This window comes from Barbus barbus, assembly GCF_936440315.1.
Source record: "Barbus barbus genome assembly, chromosome: 36".
Classification (NCBI taxonomy): Eukaryota; Metazoa; Chordata; class Actinopteri; order Cypriniformes; family Cyprinidae; genus Barbus; species Barbus barbus.
This window is the reverse complement of record NC_136714.1, coordinates 25,049,269-25,069,613: the sequence shown is the minus strand read 5'-3', so window position 1 is coordinate 25,069,613 and position 20,345 is coordinate 25,049,269. Positions and strand designations below refer to the sequence as shown.

General features: G+C 34.3%; 1 protein-coding gene across 12 annotated transcripts in view; it reads left to right on the top strand.

The window, feature by feature from the left end:
- The window catches only part of LOC306855761 (formin-binding protein 1-like), a gene marked incomplete at its 3' end in the record, with an annotated part of 85,616 nt that overhangs the window by 48,562 nt on the left and 16,709 nt on the right, over positions 1-20,345 (top strand). For 6 of the 12 annotated variants that reach the window (XR_013782957.1, XM_079394614.1, XM_079394611.1 and 3 more), the window contains 6 exons: positions 7,573-7,635; positions 9,037-9,141; positions 12,893-13,021; positions 13,262-13,408; positions 15,402-15,596; positions 19,265-19,456. Coding sequence is in view for 11 of the 12 variants with exons in the window: in XM_079394614.1 (XP_079250740.1) it covers positions 7,573-7,635; positions 9,037-9,141; positions 12,893-13,021; positions 13,262-13,408; positions 15,402-15,596; positions 19,265-19,456 (831 nt within the window). Of the gene's footprint in view, positions 1-7,572; positions 7,636-9,036; positions 9,142-12,892; positions 13,022-13,261; positions 13,409-15,401; positions 15,597-19,264; positions 19,499-20,345 lie in introns of all 12 variants that reach the window. The other 6 variants (XM_079394619.1, XM_079394617.1, XM_079394610.1 and 3 more) reach the window with 3 other exon arrangements.

Here is a 20,345-nt window from a genome sequence, read left to right as displayed (position 1 = left end):
AATTAGCCCATATTATTGGCACCCCTAGAAATTCTTATGAGTCAAATATCTCTGAAGTATATTCTCATTCATATTCATTCGCATTCTGTTTCACAGAAACATTGAGCTTCACAAATGAGTGAAGTGGCTTTAAGAAAAGAGCTAGAGCAGTGAAAATTATTAAGGACAATAATTAAGAATTTCCAATCAACATAAAATGTTACGAAAATGCCTGGAAGAGGACGTGTGTCTATATCGTCCTAATGCACGGTGAGAAGGAGAGATTGAGTGGCTAAAGACTCTCCAAGGATCACAGCTGGAGAATTGCAGAAAATAGTTCAGTGTCAGGGTCAGAAAACCTTAAAAAAAAAAAAGTCAAACAGCACCTACATCACCACATGTTGTTCGGGAGGGTTTCAAGAAAAATTATCCTAGCTCATCCAAAAACAAACTCCAGCATATTCAGTTATCAGACAGAACTGGCACTTCAAATGGGACTGGCTTCTATGGTCAGATGAAACTAAAAAATGAGCTTTTTAGCAGCAACCACCAAGATGGGTTTGGTGAACACAGGGATAAAAAGTACTCCATGTGTGCAATGAAATATACTGCTGTATTTTTGATGTCGTGGGCCTATATTTCTGCTGGAGGCCCTGGACATTTTGTTTAGACACATGGCATCACGGATTCTATCAAATACCAACAGATAAAAAAATCAACATGTGATTGACTCTTAAATCTTATAATGGGTCATGTTTGGATCTTCCAACCGGACAATAATCCAAACACAAACCTCAAAAACAACACAAAAATGGGTCACTGAGCACAAAACCAAGCTTCTGCTGGCCATTCCAGTCCTCTGACCTGAACTCTGTAGAAAATGAGTGAGATGAACTGAAGAGAAGACGCACCATCATGGAGCTGTGAATCTGAAGGATCTGGAGTGATTCTGGATGAAGGAATGGTCTCTGATCTCTTGTCAGGTGTTCTCTAACCTCATCAGGCATTATAGGAGACAATTTAGAGCTGTTAAACTGACAAATAGAGGTTTCAAAAAGTATTGAATAAAAGGGTGTCATTAATTGTGGCCAATGTATATTAGAGAAAAACATTTATTTCATAATGATATTTCCCCCCATTTTAAATTCTTATTATCCAATGAAAGGTTAGATTTTTGTGAATGTTTTAAATAAATTTTTTAATTTTCTCTTCTAAATGATGATATTTGTCACAATTATAACACATCTCTCTCTTTTTTTCCCATAAATAGAGATGCTGTTGTGTTTAGACTGAAAGTTTCTAGTGTGTGTATATGAATTACACTCATCGTGTGTGTATGTGTATGTGTATGTGTGTGTTTCATCATTCCACATAAACACACACACATACACTCACGCACACACACACACACACACACACACACACACACACACACACACACATTGAGCGGGGCTCCATGGTGTCTGTCTGGCCGATTTCCCAGAATGCTGCTTCTCTCCTGTTTCATAAACCTCTTCTTTCTCTCTATTTACTTGTCTGTCTATCCATCTCTATCTTTTTTCTACCTCAGTTCATTGCTTCATTCTGCTGATTTGATACACGTGCCATTTTTGGATGTATTTGTGCTTGTGTGTGTATATATATATATATATATATATATATATATATATATATATATATATATACACATACATACAGTGCCCTCCATAAGTATTGGAACAGTAAAGACAAAATTGCTCTGTTGGCTGTGGAGTCAAGACATTTGCAAATTTGATTAAAAGATGAATATGAGACAAAACTACAGAATGTCACGTTTTATTATTAGCCGTTTCAACACATACATGTTTTACCAAATAAAAAGAACAGCACTTTTAGAGTTCATGTGAGCATAAGTATTGGGACAGTTGAACATAAGGCAGATATAAAAGATTAAAAGCTATTATTTAGTTGCAGATCCCTTGTGCACAATCACAGCAGTGAGTCTGTGACCCATAGACATCACCAGACTCTTGGTCTCATCCTTTGAAATACTTTTCCCAGCCTTTAATGCAGCCAATTCCAATTGTTGCTTGTTTTGGGGAGTTTCTGCCTTTACTCTCCTCTTCAGCTGGTGAAATTCATGTTCAATCAGATTTAAATCTGGAGATTGACTTGGGCAATCTAAGACTTTCCATTTCTTTGCTCTTATAAACTCCTTGACTGAACTGGCAGGGTGTTTTGGGTCATTGTGCTGATGCAATATGAAGCACTTCCCAATGAATCTGGTGGCATTTTCTTGAATATTGTTAGGCAAGATGGTTTTGTACCCTTCCAAATTCATTCTGCTTCTGTCATCATACATTAAGTCATCAGTAAAGTTGAGAGGGCCTGTTCCAGAGGCAGCCATGCATGCCCATGCCATGACACCACCTCCACCATGCTTTACAGATGAGGCTGTATGCTTGGGATCATTGCAGTTCCCTTTTTTTCTCCACATTTTTGCTTTCCCATCACTTAGATAAAGGTTCATCTTTGTCTCATCGGTCCATAAACACAGTTCCAAACTCTTCTGGCTCACCTTTGTGCTTTTTTGCAAACTCTAATCTTTCTTTTATATTTTTGGTGCTGGTCAGAGGTTTGCATCTTGCTGTGTAGCATCTGTAATTCTGTGTCAAAGTCTCCTGAGGACAGTAGATTGTCAGAGCATCACCCCAGCTTTCTGGAAGTTGTTGGTGATTTTACAGACACATCTTTTAGGGTTCATTTTCACAGCTTTTATGATTTGTCTGTCATCAACTACTGTTGTTTTCTCAGCCGATCAGTTCGTTGTTGGTTGCTGGTGTCGCTGGTGGTTTCCTCTCTTGATTTCTCCATGCCCTTTGTTTTTGCTAGAGCTCTAACTGACTTCCTCTTTTCTTTTAGCAACCAAATCGCTTGCTTTTCTCTCAAAGTCAGCTCCCTCATCTTCATCCTGGTTTGTGTGTGTCATCATCGAATGCAAGATTCAGAATACAGAAGTAATGGATATAACTGATACGACACATTCCCTGCTTTTAATATCTGAAGAATTAATGCAACAGGACACAGCTGATCACTTAGAAAGACCTGAGGCAACTGTTCCTATACTTATGCTCACATCAGATAGAGGGAGGAAACTCTAAAAGTGCTGATCTTCTTAGCTGGTAAAACATCTGTGTGTTGAATCACCCAATAATAAAATGTGACATTCTGTAGTTTTGTCTCATATTCATCTTTTAATCATATTTGTAAATGTCTTGACTCCACAGCCAACAGAGCAATTTTGTCTTTACTGTTCCAATACTTTTGGAGGGCACTGCATTTGCAAACTTATAGTTTATTCTTTAGTTAATGCATTTTGCAATAGAGAATTAATCAAGAATAGTCTTGCACCGTTTTCCCCCATTTAATCCAGACAGCATATGGTGTGGTGCTGTAATTCTCTATTAAACCTATTGTTGAAGAAGCTTTAAGCTGACTGGGCCTGTAACGTGTGTGTTTGAGACATGCTCCATCTGTAGGCCTCGCTCAGTAGTTCAGGTTATTATTCTGAGATGTGATAAATCCTGAACCTGAGAGCTGCTGTTTCATATCACCACACTCATCCAGATCCAGAAATCACTAGCTGAGCTTCTGCAGGGAAAACCAGAAACAAGAGAAGAACGAAAAACAAAAGCACATCAATTTATGACAAAGACCAGACTGGTTTTGTGTAGCCAGACTTTTGACTAACACCATAAAGCGTATTCAGGCCAGGAACCACCTACATAGGAAGAGACTATTTGACAGACATGTAGAGCAACCAGATGCGGTTAGTTTCGTTTTTATGTCGTTTAGGAGCAAGTTTCTCTGAAATTGATATCTAGAATTTGAAGTGATTTCAGCCAGTGCTCTCAGTTCCAAGAAAATGAAACAATTTTATTTTATATTTTATTTTATTACTTTGTTTAATTTTATTGTTTATCATATTTTAATTTTATTTAATTTTTTATGTGTATTTAAATGCAATTTATTTTTAAATTTAATGTTTTTACTTTATTTTTAAAAAAAATTTTAAATTTTATTTCTGGTGGAAAGAACTCTAATGTAAGTGCAGTTGCTATATTATTTTATTTTTATATTTTATTTTATTTTATTACCTTGTTCAATTTAAGTTTTTGTATGTTTTTCATTTAATTTATTAATAGATTTTTATGTGCATTTAATTAAATTTTATATGCATTTAATTTAATTTAATTGAATAATTTTACATTTATTTTAATTTTAATTTTATTTATAGTGGAAGAAACTCTAATGTCAGTGCATTTGCTATTGTGCTGGTAACAGTTGTTTTGTTTTTGATCCGTGGGAAACAAGTCTGCATTTATCTCTTGTATGTGTGTGTATGAAGCATGAACGATTCAAATCATCTCTGAAGCAGTGTCAGTATTGTTCAGTCTAGTCTCTTTCATCTGTTCTTCAGGCCATGTTTTTCTCTTGTTATTTATTTTCTTGTTCTTTTCTCAGCTGTTCTAACGGAAAAGTTCTCAGTGAAGCTTTGTTTTTAAAAAACAACTAGAGGTCAACTTCCTCTTTGAGAACAGGTGGACTTCCTCTGATTGGATGAAACTATAAAGACTGATTCCAGATCAGCTGTGAGCTTGAATTTCACTTTGTTGGTTTGTTCTAATGGGCCACAAAAAGCAGAAGAATTGGACGGTTGTTGAACACTTTCGCCCTTTGTGTGTGCGTGAGTTTTCACGTTAATATCTGTTTTTAAAGAACCGAGAGGCTCAATAAAGCTCAACAGCAGTAGAAAAATGCTCTAAATACCATAATTAAGTGAGAAATATCTTCTGTATGTGCTTTAATACTCTGGATCATATGCGAGACACGATTGGACTCCTTCAGTATTGACTGACTGTGTTGTTTTGTACCCATAATGCTTTCTGCTTTATAGGGTTTTATTCACACGCTGCGTGCCGGCATTCCTTATTCAGCCCAGAAACTCGGCGATGAATACTAAACACATTCACACACTTTAATTCACTCATTTTCTCACTGTCCAGTCTTTCTGTTCGGTCTAAACACGTCTCACTGATTCCGGTTCAGTCACCACAGAGAAACAGCAGTAACTCATGATACACAGATCCTAACTTAAACTTTGTGAAAACATTTTGTAGTACCTGTATGTATTCAGAAATATAAGTGTGTATGTATGTGTGTGTGTATATAAAATATATTTATATTTAATGTAAATATTTTACATAATTTCATTTAATTTTATATATATATATATATATATATATATATATATATATATATACATATATGTGTGTGTGTGTGTGTATGCATATGTGTATTTGTGTATATATATGTGTATGTATATGTGTGTGTAATGTAAATATTTAACAGTTACTTTTACATAATTTCATTTAATTTTAATATATGGATCCAATTTTGAGAATGTTTAAAATTTTCTGAAATTCAAGTTATATATATATATATATATATTATTTTGAGGAAACAGCAGATTTACACTGTTATACAAGCTGTACACTCACTACTTTACATTGTAGCAAAGTGTCATTTCTTCAGTGTTGTCACATGAAAAGATATAATAAAATATTTACAAAAATGTGAGGGGTGTACTCACTACTGTATATATATATACAAAATACATCTAAATATAATTATATAAGTATCTAAATAAATATATATATATTAAATCCAGATAAATAAATTGTATAAATGTTAAATATTTTATACATTTTACAAATATTTTTAATTTTAACCATAAAATTTTATGTAATATCTATATATTACTTATATATTAATATTGAATATATTATATATTTGTTTTTATTTATTTAAATGTATTTATATATTATATATAATTGTCTAAATTTGAGAAAATACATTTTCAATAAATGTATATATCAAATAAACCTCTGAGTTTTGAAAGTGTCGCATAACTGTAGTATTTACACTCTTCAGACAGTCAAACACCACATGACTTGCTCATTTATCTGGAAAGTATTTTACATTTTTGTCCTTTTAAAGAGAATCAATTAGGATCCATATACACCCTGCTATTCAAATACAGTAAAATATATTCAACCAAGTAAAATGGACTGAGCTGTTTGTGTGAGATTGCACTGATATGAGCGGTCTTCTGATGTTTGATGCTGTCTGACTCTGTCGGTGTAGTAAACAGGATAATGAGTCTAATGTGTGTCTTTACAACAGATCCAACTGTCTGACATTCACTACAGGTGTCCATGTGTTTCACAGACAGCAGCTGAGACTCGACTCAAACTTATTACAAGCATTAATGTTACAGCAATTAATCAGGAATGTTCTGGGTTCAGTCGGTCACATTTTGTCGATTCTAATATAGACAGAAAATGATTTAGACAAGCAAAAATCACATTTACAGTGATGCACAATAAGTGATTATAGCAAATGACCTTGTTTATTGTTAAAAATTATTATTTTTTAACATCAGCATCTCCACTTATATTAAAATAAATAATAAACGGATGCTTTTATCTAAAGTGACTTACAAATAAGGAATATTTATAGTTTGTATCTTATATTAAAATAAATAATAAACGGATGCTTTTATCTAAAGTGACATAAAGTGATATTAAAAGAATAATGAATCAAATAAAATAATATAAAATGTAACTAATTAGTATAAAATAAAAATGTAAAATGTATATACATATGAATAATAATTAATGTAAATTATAATTACTAACAATTATTACTTATTTAATAAATGTAATATTTAATGCAAATAATTATTTGTACAATTATATATATATATATATATATATTTGTACAATTATATAATTTAATTAATGACTATATTTATATTTATCATTTAGCTTTTAAACAAAGTAATTTACAAATAATATATATATATATACATACATATAGTAATATTCATATTCTGTCTGTATCTGTTTATCTGTCTGTCGTTCTGTCAATATATTGTTATATTTAAATAATCAATAATTTTCTCCCATTTAATATAGCAATTTTAAATTAAAAGTGGTTAATTTGATCGCTATAAGAAATGCTATAAGAGTATCTTTCAACACATAATTTATTACGTTGCATGACTGTATAAATTGATGTGGTTGAAGCGGTCACGTGTTGTCTTCAGCTGATCTCAGACCTGCATGAGAAGCAGCTCTTTATCTGTGTGTCACACTGAGCTCTTTGTGAGGGAGATGTTTGAGTGTTGGCCAAACGAACACTTTCCTGGAGTGCTCAGGCCGAGAGGAGCCGTCGAGAGAAACACACAGACGGCCTGGAGTGTGACGACACACACACAGGATACACACAGAACACGGCAATATGGCTTCCTGGCAGCTCACACACACCCACACACACTCACACACTTCCTCTCGGGTTCAAGCTTACATGCACTCAGATTATCCTGATTGTATTTTTTAATTATTCATATCTTATTTAACTGCAAATGAGAGCTCCTCACTCAGTTGTTCCCTCATGACAGTAATGAGATTAAATTTGCCCTTATGTATGCAAAACTATGATTGATCTTAATAAATTAGTGATTAATTTCTTCATCCTTCTCTCTTACAGCATTTCCATGATGGACGGAAGGCACAGCAACAGATCGAAGCCAGTTGGAAACAGCTGGAATCGGTGAGTTCGGTCAACATCAATAATCAATCAGTAATCCATCAAATAAATGAGCACTGGAATCTCAATGTTATTAGGTGGTAATACTATGGTACTTTGATATACAGTGGTCTCCAAAAGTCTGGGGGCACAAGTGGAAAGGCTTTTATTTTGCATTATTTAATACAACATTTCAATACAGATTCAATGATTTAAATATTAAAATGATTTAAAACTTAAAACGGTATTTTTTATTTTTTATTTTTTTGTAATTTTAAAAATTAAACTTAAGCATTATTCAATACATTTAAATACAAATAAAATTATTTAAAACTTTAAGTATTTTTTTTCATTCAGTACAACATTTCATTAATTATTAAATTAGTATTGTATTATATAAATATTAATATTATTAATTATATTAATATGAATATATGATTATAATATTACTATTTTTTATGTAATTACATACATTTAAATACATATTAAATGATCAAAATATTACAATTATTTAAAATATAAACAGTATTTTTAAGATGTATCATTTATTTTTGTAATTTTAAAAACTAATTAAACTTACATTAAAGAATACTACATTTCAGTACTTATTAAATTAAAATATTAACGTTAAATTTTAATTGAATTTTAAAATGAAAATATTATTATTTTATTCAATGCAACATTTTAATACAAATTTAATTATTAAAGTATTACAATTAAATGAAATATTTTACAAATAAACTGTTATTACTATTTTATGATTTTAAGATTCAGTTAAATTTAAACTAGCTGTATTCCATGCTACTGAGTGACTGCCATATTCATATACCATGCTATGCTTCAAACTACACAATGGTATTACCATAGTAAATGTATAAAAATCTAAGATAACCACTTAGTATATTAGCTAGTGTGTGTGTGTGTGATCAGAGGGACATCTCACACACACACACACACACACACACACTGAAGCAGACAGGATATATCAGGACATTCTTCTGTACACCCACTGTCTCAGAGTGTGTGGTGTTAGAGATGGATCGTGTCGTTGTTAGCAGAGTCTTCTGGCTGTTTGTTGATTCAGTGTGTGTGTGAGAGAGAACGAGAGAGCACTGCCTGTGTGTGTCCGTGTATAAGAATGAGCTCATTGTGTGTGTTTGCGTGATCGGGTGATTCAATGGTCAGTGCGGACACAAATGTTGATTGTCCCTTCAAATAAATGACCGCGAGAGCGAGGTGAAGGATAAACAGTGTGATAATGGATGAGCATTTATTATACTGCAGAACTTCACACATCTGTTTGTGTGTGAGTGTACTAATTAAACTCTGAGTGTTGTGCATCTGAACATCTGTGTGTATATGAATCTAGAGCAATGTGTTCTGCCATGCTTTAACACACGTGTGTGTGTGTGTGTGTGTGTGCAGTGTAAGAGGAAGTTTGAGCGGGACTGTAAGGAAGCAGATCGAGCCCAGCAGTACTTTGAGAAGATGGACGCAGACATCAATGTGACGAAAGCAGACGTGGAGAAGGTAAGAGCATCTGATAAGGAATCATACATCATCCAGGATTCCTCAAGAAAAAAGACACCAGTTTCTCCATCTGTCTATCTATCTATCTATCTATCTATCTATCTATCTATCTATCTATCTATCTATCTATCTATCTATCTATCTATCTATCTATCTATCTATCTATCTATCTATCTATCTATCTATCTATCTATCTATCTATCTGTCTATCTGTCTGTCTGTCTGTCTGTCTGTCTGTCCCTCTGTCTGTCATCATTGCTGTCATCATCTCACTTAGTTTTATTTAGTTTCAGTTTGGTTTATATAAGATGAAAAAGTGATAAACCGATACAGCCCGAGTGATTCACATGTGTCTGTTTTTCCCTTCACTTCATCTTAACACATCCATCACTGTCTCATACTGCTGCCGTGGCACTGTGTGGAAACCCGACCGTGTGTGTGTGTGTGTAGGACTGTGGAGTCACAGGACAGGCAACATCGCCTACATTCTCTTTACTCATTTTTAATCGTTCTTTGTTCCAGAGCGAGTGTTGGGCAGATGTCTCTGTGATAGCTTGAGTTGAACAAAAATACATTTCCAAAGTATTCAGATGTGGAAAAGAGCTCCTGATTCCAGGAGTCCAGAGAGCATTTATTTTTTGTAATTTAACGGTCAGATAGAGAAAAACTTTAGAGATCTTTCAGGTAGCATGCGAGAGAGTCCAAAAAGTTCAATGCAAAGCCAAAGCCAATCTTTCAGATCTCTTCCGTTAATGAAAAACGCAGACGTTTCAGGGTCAGTAAAGGTACAACAGCTGCATTGGCTCAGTTAGGGAGTGACTGCATTTAGAGTAGCATACTATTTCTGCAGTTTACAGTATGTATAGTATGTACAGTATTTGGATTATAAATGCATGGAATACCTGGACGATGCATATAACCAGAGTACTGCATCCCACAATGCAATGCATCTTGACTTCCTCTTTTATTTATACTGAGACACATAAACCGAAAGTAACACAAACCACACTTTTTCTCATTCATGACTAATTTTTTGATTTGCCAAAGCTCAGAATGCCAAAAGTCTGACATGTTTTACACAATACTGATTTAAACATGCGGAGAGGATGACTAGACGTCAGTTACTGAAATAAACATGCAATATAATGAGGTTGGCGGTTTACTATGTGATAGATTTAGTTACAATTGCATACTAATACACTGTTTTAACTTTTTTTTTTTTTAATAGTGTGTATTAAGCAGTCATGAATGCAGCCGGTCTGTTTATGTGTTCAAGGGTTGTGTGGTTTTGACACATGTTGGTTTGTTTGCCTTCATTTGATGTGATGTCGAGCGGTTTGTGTTGGATATTACTGTCATGTTAAAGTGTAGATTTAAGTACTAACTCACAAGTAGCCTAAGCTAACTAATGTGTATGTTTTTTTTTAAATCATGCCTTGAAGCGATGTTACCATAAGGTAGGTGCACGGCAGCAGGTCTGTGTGTGTGTGCGTGTGTGTCTGTGTGTCGGGACACTGTTGCTTCCTGTCCAGCCATGGCCACGCCCACACGACACACCTGCAGAACAGCCACCCAATCACAGGCTTGATTAAAGTTTGTCTGCGCTGCTGCTCCACCAGTCACATCGCTCCAGGCATGAATATTTAATGATGTAAACCTCAAAGCTTCCTGTTCTGCTGGTCCATATATAAATGTCAGCTCACCATATCACAGTTTATTAAGGAGGTGTGTGTTTGTGCGTGTTTAGTAATTATCAGTATCTGGTGGTTGCAATGTGTCCAAGGTTTACAAACTATTGAAATAATATAATATAACATAATAATTGTATACATATGTATTATATAATATAACAGTAAAACTACTGTAGTATTTTGTATCTATCTATCTATCTATCTATCTATATATATATTTATACGGTGGCCGAGAGAGCTCAACGCGCCGCAAATAGGAAAAACACCTGCAAATTTAGAAAACATCTTCATCGATTTGACAGCACGTGCTGCAAATGCTCACAACACAACCAAATAAAGAAGCGCGCTGCAAATCAAATTCTTTATTTGTTTGTGTTGTGAGCATTTGCAGCACCTGCTGTCAAATCGATGAAGATGTTTTCTTGAATTGCTGGTGCTTTTTCTAGTTGCATGTGTTTTCTGAAGTTGCAGCACGTTGAGCTCTCTCAGCCACCGTATATGTATGTAATTTATGTTTATATAATTATCAGTTTGTTTATACTATGTAGAATTCGATTATTTAAAAATAATTAACTGTATCATCACTCTTCTTGTCCATTACAATTTTTTCTTAAATATAAGAATATTTAAATGTACATTACATATTTAATAGTAATATTTAGTTTAATATTTAATTATAAATATAATATTTATCATATACAATATGAAATGTGCATTTCTAATACAAAATAAAAAATAATATATTATTATATTATATTTTGTATGTTATTTTTTTATTTTGTATGAAGTTATATCACTCACTGCTTTATTTTTTTCTTAAATATAAGAATATTAAAATGTAAGAATAGCTCATTTAAATACTCGAATAAAACTTACAACATGAAATGTACGTTTTCATTACAAAAAATATACAATTAAAAAATAATTATAGAAATAATACAAAATATATTGTATTATATTTATTTATATATTTTATTTATTTCATTTTGCATTAAATAAAAAACATAAAAACTAAATGAATATATGTTATATATTCTAAATATTATGTAAATATTTGAATGCAATATTCTTACATTTGAGAAAAACATTAAACGCACAAGCAGTGATATTAAGACACAGATCACTCTAATCTAATCAAATACAACTACAAATCTGCTCTAAATTATTTTGATACATTTTAATTTAGTGCAAATGTAATTTTGGGGGGTATTTTTTTGAACTTCCCATCGGCTCATGCACATGTCTGCTGCTGCTGAGCTGCTGGTGAAGTTTGAGCATTTCCATGGCAACACTGAACCACAGGTTAACCAGAGTGATTTCCTAGAATCGGATCAGGATGTGGTTAACATGACACTGCTTTCTCTGTATCGTCCTCAAACTTAAACGATGTGCATTAAACTGCATTAGTATACTTTAGAATCGCATTTACTCCAGCAGCATTCATTTGTGTGTTTCTTCAACGCACAAGAACTCCTGAGTGTTGTGTAGGGTGTTTATATCTTGTAGTTTTCTTTTAGATTTTCACACGTATGTAATGTCTGGCATTTGACACATAAGTGTGTATTAAAGATATAAGCACATCTGTATGAATCAGGCTAAAGTTGTTTATATTCTGATGTGAGTCAGTGCGGGTAGATTTTGTGGTTTGTGAGTAAATTTAGGGGAAGTCATTGAGTGTGAAAACAAAAGTGTTATTTTAAATGCTCTACATTCCCTAGTCACAGCAATAAAAGTATATCTGCCATTTAAATGAGAGTTTTTTTGTTTTTTTTATTGATTTCTGCATCATTGTACCAGGTAGCCCCACCTACAATGAAATCTCATTGGTTTAAAATCTCATAATTGAATATTCAACATAAGACATGTTTGAGTTGGTCATGCATGTATCAAATGCATGATTATTTTGAATGTGAATGTTGTCGTAAGGATGTAGGAAGATGCAAAAAATTGTGAAATCGTGTGTAGGCTTGCATGTGTTTAAGTTTGTGTGTTTTTTGGGGTATAATTAATCAAATTATATTGCATAATCATTAATATTTCATCCTCTCTCTCTCTTTTAGGCACGGCAGCAGGCTCAGATGAGACACCAGATGGCTTCTGACAGCAAGAATGAATATTCCTCATACCTGCAGAAGTTCAACCAGGAACAGAACGAACATTATTACACCATCATCCCTAATATTTTCCAGGTGCGCACACACACACACACACATACAGAGAAACATCCACTGAGAATGAATAGCTACTAATATCATAATTTATTTGCATGCACCGGCTGCATTATTTCTGAATTCACTATTGTGAATAATGCAAATGAGGTAACGGCATAAACACACCCCAAAAGGCAATTTGCATGGTGTGATTCCTGATCTCGCTGCTCTCGATTCAGAAATACACACACTAACTCTGTATGTGTGTGTCGTGAGCAGAAGATCCAGGCGATGGAGGAGAACAGGATAGAGCGAATGGGCGAGTCGCTGAAGACGTTTGCAGAGGTCGACCGACAGATTCTACCCATCATCGGGAAATGCCTGGATGGAATAACACAAGTGGCCGAGTCCATCGAACCCAAGAATGTTAGTAACACACTCATACAGACTCATTCGTGATGGGTCTAGCACCCCCTCTCTGTCTGAAATACCTCTCATTCTCGCATAGAAACTCAACAAAACATTACTGACTCTGATTCTAACACTGATCCAGGATCAGTCTCTGGCTGTTTATTCAAATGGATTAGATTATCATAAATCACTGATACCCGATCCTTCATATGACGCAAGTAGCATCATTTTCATGGAAGAGGATATGCAGAAAACAAGGCTGTGAAATGTCTAAAACTGCTGTTTGCAAGATTTGGAGTTAGTAAGATTTTTTATGTTTTTAAAAGAAGTCTCTTTGTGCTCATCAAGGCTGCATATATTTGATTAGAAATACAGTAAAACTGTAAATTTGAATATATTGTTTTTTACTCCATTCTTCAGTGTCACATGATCTTTCAGAAATCATTCTACTATGCTGATTTATTTGAAATCGAAATCAAAATTTTATTTTTGATCAATTTAATGCATTCTTGGCAAAAAAAACAAAACAAGTGCAAATAGCCCGTCTTGTTGGCAGAAGCTATTTACACTAACTCCACCCACCAACGTGTGATTGGGCCGGTCAACATTACAAAAGACTGTCAATTGTCGTCATCTCCAGTGGTGCAGATGGTAAAACGTGTGTTGTACTCATCTTGATGCAATCGACTGGGGTTCGAATTCAACTTTTGGCGAACTTTTTTCTCCCTTTTCAAATTTCAAATCACATCAGAATGTATGCAGAAAAGCATGTATTTTCAATAAAAATGAAGGAAATAATCAAAAAGTTGAAAATAAAGTATCGGGTAGGGTTAGGGTAGGTGTAGGCTTTATTGTCCCAATATAAGGTGGCATCCATTTAATAATTTGAATTAAAATTAAAATTTACACTCAATAAGTTATTAATGCATACTGTTGTGTAATGTACTACGATACTGAAGTGCAGATAATTGCCACTATTTGCATTAAGTAGTATAAATAGTAGAAAATCCTGCTATTTTAACAGTGTAAATAGAATACATTGCTATTTGCACTTAGTGTAAATAGCATCTACTGTTATTTACACTTAGTGCAAATAGCCGCTGCCATAAAAAAAGTATTAAAAAAAGAAAAAGATATTACTGACTCCAAACTTAGCTCACATTTAGGTTTATGTAGCCTACTAGAAATTTGTGGAAACACATATTTTCAATTATATAATTTTGATATAAGGATATATGTAATAGTGACACAATATGCCATATTGAAGGCTTTGTACTTTATTTGTCCTTTACAGCTTTATTATCGACAAATTAAATATGCAGTCTATAAAAACTCTTAAATCTCCTCTGATGTAGCCCTGAAATGAAATGTTTTTATTGTATATTTTTTTCTGTCTTTTTAATTATTTACTGGCAATTCAATTATGAAATTGAGATATAGATATAATATTCTGCATATGAAACTAAAAGTGGTTGTTGTCTCAGACTATACAGTAGCTTTTTAGGACAAAACATCTCCAGAAATGGCCTAAATCTAACAAAGCCTCCTTTTAGAGGTATCCTCAAAAAGAAAAATGTCAATAGACATATTTTTGGGAAGGGTTTGTTTTGTGGCAACACTAATGAGCATATTTGCAGGTTACTTTCAAAGCAGGGTTATTATCATTAACTAAAACTTTTGAATTTTTGTTACTTGAAATAAAATGAAATATATGTTATATATAAATATAAAAAAATAATAATAATTATGTATATTTAACTAACTATATTTTAACTACTTGCAAAGACAAAATTTTTAGTGCTAAACTTACTTTACTTTTAAGTGCTAAAACGTGTAAATGCTAAAACAAATGATAAATAAAAACTAAAAAAGGAACAAAACCACAATAAAATTACAAAAATTTTAACTAAAAACGAATACAAAAAAAGTAAATATCCGAAAGTAATTCAAAATATTAATATAAGCTAAAATCACACAGTAAGACTATCTGTGCTGTCTTTCCCCACAGGACTCCTCTCAGGTCATAGAGTCGTATAAGTCTGGGTTCGAGCCTCCTGGCGATGTGGAGTTTGAAGACTACGGTCAGGCGATGAAGAGGACGGTGTCTGAGACCAGCCTCACTAACTCACGCTCGGACAACAAAGCGGACCGTTCCAGCAAGGGCAAGAGCAAAACTCTCTGGCCTTTCATTAAGAAAAACAAGGTAACACACACCGGCGTCACATTCGCTCGCAGTTACTTCCATCTGACTGAAAACAAAACTCAAGTAAATATGAACAGCACAGACTGATCTGATACCTCATGATTGTTTCATGTGTTTTTGAGAGTTTTGTTTTAATTTGTGCTTGTTTATTAGTTTGAATTTGTGTAGTTTTATTGTAGTATTTGTAGATGCTGTTATTCGTTTGCCACCATCGTTCTCCTTTCCTTTCCCTTCCCTGTGTTCACCTGCACGAAAATACGTTCATCCTGACGCTCCACCGATAACTTACTAATGCACCGGGCCGAGAGGCCTCACCTTTGACCTTTGCAGACAAATGTAACTCTAAACCCTTTATTCCGGTGTCGTCCTTTCAAACCGAGAGTAACTTCCTTCTCTGGCCGCCCATTGGTGCTGTTCTCATGGTAACTACATTCTTCTTCCTTTTCCTCGTCTACCTCTGTCTTCTTGTGACCTTTGACGTTTGTGTCAAAGGCTCCGCTCTTACTGAGCATGCTCAGTCCAAACCCCGCCTAACCTCGCAGGACCAGGATGTGAGCATTAACACTGTCATACATATTTAATGAGGTGTGTCTGTGTGGCTATGGGTGGAATGGAAAACTGGTTCATACTGTGCAGTATGTACTGTGTACTGTTTACGATTGTTTAGTTAGTTTCAGGTCAATATGAAAGAAATTAGTACTTTTAGTCATCAAGGATGCAATAAATTGATTAAAAGTGATTGTAAAGACATCTATAATGTTATATTTTCAAATAAATGCTGTTATTTTGAACTTTCTGTTCATTTAGAATACACCAAATATTAAGAAAACACCAAAATATGAAACAGCACAACTGTTTTCGACTTGAATAATAGTAAGAAGTGTTGCTTGAACAGCAAATCAGCAAATTAGAATGATTTCTGAAGGATCATGTGACACTGAAGACTGGAGTAATGATGCTGAAAATGCAGCTTTGCATTAAAATATATTACAATAGAAAGCAGTTATTTTAAATTGTACAATATTGCTATTTTTACTGTATTTTTTAATCAAATAAATGCTGCCTTGGTGAGCAGAAGAGACTTTCAAATTCATAAACACATACCGGTAATATATTTATATATTTATTTTAATCTATGCAAAACATTACAATATATATATTGTGCTCACATGATCTCATCACATCATATTTAATTCAGCAAGTGGCATCCAGATGTTATATGAGAATTAAATATGGTTATGTTTATTTGCATACTTTAGTTTTGTGTAAAAATTTATCAATATTTGGTGAAATACAGCAATTTATATGCTCTTCACACTGGAAATTGAACTTTTGGGCATTGCATTATGGGAAATCACGTTCCATGTGGTGTGTTTTGTTGTATGCTGCACATTTTGGCAAATGTACAGTAGTAGGACATTTGCATATTGCACATAGTGCCTAAATAGTAATAGAAGTATGTAGTATGCTGTTCCAATCATAGCCTGTTTGTCAGTTCATGTCTATCCTGTGTGTGTAACGTGTCTGTTTGTGGTCAGGAATAACACAAAACATTATTAGGAGACTTTACTTAGAAACCACATTCAATAATATTCATCTAAACACTAAATGAACACACATCTCATGCAGAACTGTATCTGATTAATGGTGTTTATGCATGAAAGCAGATGATATTGACAAAAGTAGAATGTTCTAGAGGGTTAGAAGTTGAAATCATTCTTGTGTTTATGTATGATGGTAAAGATTATAGGAATCTTCTGGGTTCAGTACGAGTTAAGCTGTGTTGGCAGCATCTGTGACATGCTGTTGATTACCACAGGAAATCAGCTCAACTTTGGAAAAACAAGGAGAAATGCTGTTTGCAGTAATGCTCTTACATTGGAAGTCTGTGGGCCAGAAGTATTGTTAAGGAGAACTTAAATATTAAAAATCATTTTTGTTAACAAAAATAAAGCTGAAATAAAACAAAATATAAATATTAAATATATTACACCTAAATTAAAAAGAAAATTGCCTTGGGAACTAACTGAAATAAATCAGGTTGACATACTTAAATTACTAAAACTAAATAATAATATTATGTGCAGCTCATATGTTATTTATTTTGTACAAATTGTTATTTGAGCTGTTAAGTTGTGTAAATCATCCTTTTAGTGGTAGGACTACTTCTGGTGATGCAACACATTGCTCAATGGACTTCCATTGTAAGTGCTTTATTGCACTCATAATTTTCATTTCCTGTGGTCTTGGGCACACTTGTGTAGATTTCGTCTTATCTCGGTTTTTCCTAATGCATAGAGGGCAGATTTTGTCGGTGAGGTTTTAGCAGGTTGTCTAGTCTGTTGGGAAATGAACCGTTAATGTGAGCTCTCCCAGAACGCACGTTCATTAATTTCTCCATTACGCTTTGGGGAGCTTGCTAATAAGAAAGTGAAAGAGAGAGAGAAAAAGAGCGAATGCTTGACCTGAAATCAGTTTTTGTGCTTTAGAGGAGAGTGTGTGTGTGTGTGTGTGCGCGCTGTGCATGCAATGTTTGTTAAAGGGACAGTTCAGCCAGAAATGAAAACGCTGTCATCATTTGCTCACCCTCGTTGACTGACTTTCTTCCATGGAACACAAAAAGAAAAAAGGAATATTTATGCTGCTTTTTTTTTTGCTATGCAATGAAAGTGGATGGTGGCCATGGCTCAAAAATACTTTGGCAAACTGCCAGAGATGTATAGTTCTTAAAAAACAGCAGATGTTATTGGTGGAAGACTGTAGCAAAAATTAATTTTTCAGCTGCACACCGTCAGAAACCAAATACTGCCTTGATCAATATAATCAAAGTCCGTCCATGTGCATATATTACATTTTTTTATTTGTAGTGTATTGAATGTTTAAGTCTTATTTTTATTGTTTTCTTCATAATGTATTGAAAAATGACTACATATATAGATATACTGTATATAAAATTAATAAATGAATTATTTCAGTAATATTTGTTTATTGTTATTGTTACATTTTTCTTGTCATGCAAACACAATCCTACCAATAAAGTACTTAACTAACAAAAAGGGGAATTATTGGTGACAGATTATAAGTGAATCATTACTTTAGGTCTTTTTCTCACACAAAGCTATTGTTTGGTTTCAGAAGACCTGGAATATAGTCATATGTACTTTTTTTACAGAGCTGTTTGTCATTTTTGAAGCTTGACAACCCATGGTCCTCATCCGCTTCCATTACATTGAAAAAGCAGCATAAACATCCGCTTTTATGTTCCACGGTAGACCGACAGCCATTGGCATGATGTTTATTTTTGGGTGAACCGTCCCTTTAAATGGTTCTGCAGTGATCTGACCCCTGCATGTGACCCCTGATGTACAGGACAGAGTTTAAGGCACTAACTCTCTCCCTCACTGGGTTAATAACACCACAGCTGCAGCGCGTTTCTTTCAGTTGCTGTTTCTTTTACGTTCCGTTATGTTTGCGTTCTCCTTTGTTCAATTAATTGATTAAATTGATTAATTTGTTTCATTTTTGGGTCCTTATTTCTCTTGTTTTGTGTTCCCCCTCCTTTTTGTTTACCTCTTTCCGGATCAATTTGGTCCCCACCCTCTCTCTCTCTCTCTGTAAACCTCTCTCACTCACTGGTCGCTGCTCTGTGGCTTGTGTCTTACCGGTAGCTTATGTCCCTGTTAACGTCCCCCGTACCTCGCCAGCCCCCCCCTGACCCTCCCTCACCTTCTGCTGTGACCCCTGACCCCTGCCCCACTCCCCAGACCCCCAAACAGTCCAAGGAGCCCCTGTCACACCGATTCAACGACCTCATGACCTCCAAGCCCAAAATGCACTGCTTCAGGAGCCTCCGGCGCGGGGTAAGTATCCGTGCATGCCGGCGATCCACGTCTTCCAAATGCGTGTTTATGTGTGTGTGCCACTCTGTGCCTGCCATCACCTGTGCTGTCATGTCAGTGTTCATTTACATGAAGAAAAAGGAGCCGAATTATCATTTTGAGGTGGTTTTTTTGCATCGTATTCTAAATGCAAAACAACCCATTAATTTGCCTAATGCTGCTTTTAAGCCATGACTGAATTATCATATTTAGGTGATTCCTCAGTTAGGGGGATTTTTCTGTGACCTGAGATGATTTCATAAGGAAAACAAGATTATCTTCATTATTTTATCTTATGTTATTTATTTGGCAGTAATTCTGGTTTTAATGAATAGAATACAGTGGCTATATTATAAAAATGTTATATTTTTTATATTTATCTATAATATAAGACTTTTTACAGAATAAAAGCTTAAATTTGAATATTGTATTACATTAAGTTATGCTAAATTAAATTATATTATTCCTTGCCCGTTATTTTGTTGCACCAGTGCTAAAAACTCTTCCTGTCTTTGTGGAAATGTGAGAATGAAATGTGAAGTTGAAATGTTTTTTCCTACAATAGTTTGACTAAAAATCGACTTAGAAGGGCTTGAAGGCAGCATTGGCTTCTGAAGCGATGATGTCTCAGATTCCGCAGGCGATGATGTCATGCAGTGGAATTGTTTATATCTTTCGGCTTCTTTTTCCTCCTCCTCACTCAGCCGATGAAATCCACTCTGACTCTCTTTCTCTCTCTCTGTCAGTCTGTCTCTCTCTCTCTCGTTTATGTTTCGTTGTTTGCATTTACCATGGTTTCACTGTCTCACGTTTTCAGATCCGTGCAAACACAGTTACGCACTCGACACACGGGGCGCCAGTCGAAGGCACC